Consider the following 5,603-nt stretch of genomic DNA (forward strand, 5'->3'; position numbering starts at 1 on the left):
TATATTAATAAAATGGACTGAAATTTGTACTTTATAGATCTATATTTTTTATTTATTTTATTACACACTATACTATTTTATTACACACTATACTTTTATTACACACTGTATTTTACATACACACTATAAAATAGTATAGTAGGAACAACGGCATCTGCAACAGAGACAAGAATATATATAATGTTACATAAAGCTGGCGTTTTATGAACAATTTTCCATTCAAATATCTATCTTGAAATGAAAATCTTGAAATGTAAATTTGAACTATAGTTTGAAATAACTATACTTACGTTTAGTATTGAATATAGATGTTTATTGTTCCACCTCGACCACGACCTGGACCACCACCTCCACCACGACCTCGACCAGCACCTCGACCACGACCTCGACCACCACTTTGACCTCGAGGACGATACCTGTCGCGATTACGCCCGCCTCTTCTCCATCGTGATGCTGAAACCAGTGTTGCCAGGTCCTAAAAAAATTTAGCGGTAGATCATTCTGTAAAATAGCGGTAGATGGAGCAATTTAGCGGTAGAAATTAAAAATTAAGAAAATGGCGCCGCAAGCAAAAAATTTTTTGAAACGCTTTTTTTCTTTTTTACTGTTTCTTTTTTTAAATAAAAATTGAATTCATAGGTTAAAAAAAAGGAACATGAATAATATTATGTATGCAATAATAAACTTTATTAGCAGTCTCACTGTTATCAGTCTTTCTTAGGGCTGCGCAGAATAAAAGGAACAGAGAACAGAGAATAAGAATTTCAACCTATCAAAAACTGTATTCCATAGTACATGATTTCTAGTAGGTTGAAATTCGTATTCTTTGTTCTCTGTTCCTTTTATTCTGTGCAGCCCCTTATAAATGTTAATTGCTATTAACAAGATAACAAGAAATAAAGTCTTACAATTGATAAAGTCACAAAAACAGGAAATAAATTCTTCTTACAATGAAGTATTATATATAATAAAAAATAAATTCTTATAAGTCAATTGACAGAAACAAAATTTAAATTTTTGTTGCAATCTACAGAATACTTCTTATAATCTATAACAGTATCATCAAATAAATTTAACATAATATAAAATATTGCAAACTAAAACTTAAACTTTCACATAAATATAATAGAATTTTTGACAATACTTATTATTCCAATTAGTTGCTCAGTTCAAGATCAGTTTCGTCACCAGTACCTTTATACATCTCATTATTAATTCGCTTCAGAATATGCTTTTCAATATTTAAATTAAAACATTCCTTATTTTTCAAATAAGTTTTTGTATGTAACAAACCTGTAATTGACTTTGTGCAAAGTCTGTTTCTTTGTTGGGTTTTCATTAAATTTATTTGTGAAAAAATTCTTTCAACATTAGCCGATGAGTGGGGGAGACAAAGTAAGCTGAGCATAAATGGTCCTAATGTACCGAACATAAGATGTTCATCAGAATATTTCAACTCCGAAACGTAACTCCAGAACTCTTCTATAGTAGAATATTTTTCACTCGAAATTTGTGTATTGCATAAAAGCCGCCACTCGTTATCAATCGTTTGAAATTTTTCTTCAGATATCAAATTTGGAAACGCACTACATAAATTAATTATAGATGGCATAGAGCCACTTCTTACAATTTCAGGATCTAGCATCTCTAACGATTTTAAGACAGTGTTACCAAAATCATAACGTTTTCGTATTTGTCTGGCACCTTCTACATAAAAACTTAAACATCTTGTTCGCAAAACATGTAATTGTTGACTGTCAAAGTGTTTATTATATAAAACTGCAAGTATTTTAGCTCCCATATATATTTCTTCTAATGGCAGATAATTTTGTGGATCGTTAACGTTTATTAAAAAAATGGACGTTCGTTGTATTACAGTTCTTTTAATGAAGTACTCCAATAAAGTTTTATAAATCGTACAAATTCTTTTATGCAAATTATGAATTTGCGGACTGGTACTTTGTAATTCCCGGTTTAAGTTGTTAAAAATAGGAAGAACGAACTCTAGAAACATAAGAAACATTTTTGTCAACGGATCTTGAAGTTTCTGTAAAATACTTTTAGCAGTTCCAGCAGAAGTTCGATCGCTACTAACAGACGCATCGATAAAAAAAAGTTTAAGAGCTTCATATTGTTCAAGAATTCGCACCACAACCGATTCAACAGACAACCACCTCGTTTGAGCCGGATGAAGAATTTTATGGATTTTTACATTTGCAAATTTTTGAAACTCTTTGAGGGTTTCAACTCGTTTCGGGCTATTCGAAAAATAGTTATATATTTCTCTAGTTAATTCTTCAACAGAACTAGGTAGCATACTGCAAGCATTTGACGCACACAAATGAAAGCTATGACAAATGCATTTCATCAAAAATATATGCGGAATGTCTGAGACCAACCTACTTGAAAAAGAATTTTTGGTGCCTACCATCACATTTGCTCCATCAGAAGCAAAACCAATTAAATTAGTCTTATACGGTATCTTATTTAAATTAAAGAATGCAGTAACTTTGTCATATAAGTCTTCGGCCGTTGCATCTTTTAAAGGTATTAAACCCAAAAAGCAGTCTATCACTCTGAAAAAAAAAACAATTTTTACTATTCGTCATTGATCAAGTTTCGTTGTCACTCCAGCATCTCCTTAAGTTGTTAATTTATTATCTAAGACGACTCTGTACTTACTTTTTGTCTTGAAAAAATCTTACGACTATACATAAATGTTTTGTACATCCACGATCTGTCGATTCATCCACAATTAATGAAAACTTAACGTTGTTCAATGTTTTACATATTTGTTCTAAATTGTACTGTCCGATAACATTTTGTACGATAGCAGTTACTTTGGTTCTACTACATGCTATGTTTTTTGCTATTTCCGAATCGACACATATTTGTTTTATCAATTGAGGCATGTGTTCCATTATTTTAAATGGCACGTTATGTTCAGCTACAAAAGCAGCAAAATACAGATCAGCCTTTTTGGTTGATAGCTCCATACTATTTAAACTCTGAACTTTAATTAATGAAGTCATCGATGGTTGATATTTACGAACAGAAATAGCCTTAATATGACTAGTTCTAGCTTTATGGCGTTTGAGTTGATTCTTTCCAGCAGATATATTAATGCTTTTATTGCATATTCGACATATAGCTTCATGTATGTTGTTCTTATTAGGACCTAACCACTCTTTATATTCGGCTTCAGTTTCCCAATTTGAATTGTATTTTTGTAAGTATTTCTTTTTCTTGGCCCGTTTGCACCTTACAGCCGATTCATTACTGCTTGATTCTTCATTTTCATCAACCTCACATTCAGTCTCAGAGCTTCAATAAAATAAGAAATAAAAGGTACAGTAAACTTAACCTAATTTTAAAATACATGCATACATCATATTTTACCTATTCATCTTGGATTCTTTCACGTTTTACTTCTTCTCATAAGAACTCTTTCACTAACTTCTGATTAAATCAGACTTTTTTAATTTTTCATTTGCGGGAAACTAAGGCCACTAACGGTTGAACGGTTTTACAGGTTTTCACAAACTCGCGCCTCGCGGCTCTACGCTCTACACAATGAACGACGACATTACACGATATTGGTCATTATGCCTGCGTTCGTAAACCCTAGAGTCTGTAAAACAGTGTTTGATTGACCAATCAGAACAAAAGGAGCAAAGATTTCTTTATCTCGATTGGTTATTTGAAGTTACTATACATTGCAAGTAAAATTTCCGAACGCACTCTGTGGATTTGGCGCACATTAGCGACATTTAAAACTATGAATGCTATGATTATGATTAGTTATGGTCTACGGTTATCAATTGACAACTGATTTTCATAAAGCGGTAGATGATGATTTAAAAACGGTAGAGCGGTAGCAAAGCGGTATTTGAAGCTAAAAAGCGGTATATCTACCGCTAAGCGGTAGACCTGGCAACACTGGCTGAAACATAGAACAATTAATTTATTTTTTTCGTATACGTGGTGTAGATGTCAGATGATTGTTCCTTGCAGCATGTATAACGAAAAGAATGGATTGAATCGAGATTTAAGTTCATGTACGTTGATGGGCACAATGCCTAGTTGAGATTGAACAGCAAGCGTCAAGCAGTGGAACGGCAACCAATCAGCGAGGTGATAAAAATCACCTTTCCGCTGCTTGACGCTTGCTGTCCAATCTGAACTAGACATTGTGCCCACCAACATAGACGAACTTAAATCTCGGTTCAACTCATTCTTCAGTTTTTTCTAATTTTTAGACTAGAGAGATGAAGAACCGAGATTAAAAATAATAGCATTTTTCACTAGTAGAGCTAGTGCCCACTCAGCGCACTTTAATACTGTTTTACACAAATTGATGTAGAGATGTATTAATACAAATATTATAGTTAAACAGTAGGCATTTTATCAACTCACTTTAACGTACAGATTAGACTAGTGTATAACAGCTTTAACATGCATTGAGTACGCACTAGGTTTGCCTGTGAAAAACGCTATAATATAGGTTGATTGAAAAAAATTAAAAATTTTTTTACTTACGTCTCGATGGAAATTTGTCGGGTAGCAATGGCGGATTTTTCGTAGGTTGCGGTTGTTGCTTTGCAGCAGCAACTTTCTCTTGCGCAGCGTCCGCTGCCGGCGATGACGCCGATGACACCGAAGATCCGGATGGTTTTTCTATGTCGGGTAGCAATGGCGCCGATGATGGCGGGTTTTTCGTAGGTTGCGGTTGTTGCTTTGCAGCAGCAACTTTCTCTTTCGCAGCGTCCGCTGCCGGCGATGACGCCGATGACACCGAACATCCGGATGATTTTTTTACAAGTTGCTGCTGCAAAGCAGCAACCGCTTGTAATGGTTCGACGGATAGAGCAGACTGCTGCTTATTTGCAGCAGAAAGTTCGGCTTCTGGCGCCATTTCTGCTAACGCCAAATTTTGTGCTTCGTCGTCCCTGAAAAAAAATATTAACATTTTTCATATGAGACATATGAGAAAATTATTACCACTTTCGACGAAAGTAGTATATACTTACATATCTTTATTATTATTAGACATTATAATAATATCTACGGCACTCCGTCGACCGTCACAATCGTACATCGGAAGTCGGAATGGTGCAAGGATGCAACCAAAGAATAGTGACTAACTAGAACCGACACCTAGCCTCCATATTGGTCCCAGCATTAAATAGAAAGCGTTGCAACTTTTCTGTGACCAACGTATGTAGTACATACATACATACTTCTGTGAATTTATTTGAGAAAATAAAGCTGTAAAATATACGTAATAAATAATTTTTTATTCTGTTAATTTATTTTTTAGCAAAGGAATATGTATGAACACATATTTAGGCCGGTATTCATAGTCGGTTCTTATTTCAAGACTGCTTTAGGCCGGAATCAGACTACGCATTGAAAATTGAGATTGAAGATTGAAAGATTGAATTTTGGCTAATCAAAATAATAGGAGCTATAATTTCTTTATCTTCATTGGTCCAATTTTAATTTTCAATCTTCAATCTGAATTTTCATTGCGTAGTCTGATTCCGGCCTTAAGTAATGTCTTTAGATGCTAAAGCAGCCCTCTGGCCGGTATTCATAGGCCC

General features: G+C 34.2%; 1 protein-coding gene across 1 annotated transcript; it reads right to left on the reverse strand.

Annotated features, from left to right (window-relative positions):
* Positions 1-312: 312 nt before the first annotated feature.
* Positions 313-3,557, reverse strand: LOC108771319 (uncharacterized). Its single transcript, XM_018550594.1, has 4 exons — positions 3,400-3,557; positions 2,683-3,324; positions 2,004-2,576; positions 313-475 (listed from the first exon to the last, which is right to left on the reverse strand). Exons 1-4 carry the CDS (start codon positions 3,405-3,407, stop codon positions 313-315), a joined length of 1,386 nt encoding a protein of 461 aa, XP_018406096.1. The 5' UTR covers positions 3,408-3,557.
* Positions 3,558-5,603: the final 2,046 nt, after the last annotated feature.

The sequence above is a fragment of the Cyphomyrmex costatus genome, unplaced genomic scaffold (assembly GCF_001594065.2).
Source record: "Cyphomyrmex costatus isolate MS0001 unplaced genomic scaffold, Ccosl1.0 scaffold1238, whole genome shotgun sequence".
Classification (NCBI taxonomy): domain Eukaryota; kingdom Metazoa; phylum Arthropoda; class Insecta; order Hymenoptera; family Formicidae; genus Cyphomyrmex; species Cyphomyrmex costatus.

Coding starts and splice junctions, on each gene's coding strand:
- LOC108771319 (XM_018550594.1), bottom strand. Junction 2,577..2,682: donor AGATTTTTTCAAGACAAAAA/GTAAGTACAGAG, acceptor TTTTTTTTTCAG/AGTGATAGACTGCTTTTTGG. Junction 476..2,003: donor ATGTTTCTTATGTTTCTAGA/GTTCGTTCTTCC, acceptor AAATTTTTTTAG/GACCTGGCAACACTGGTTTC.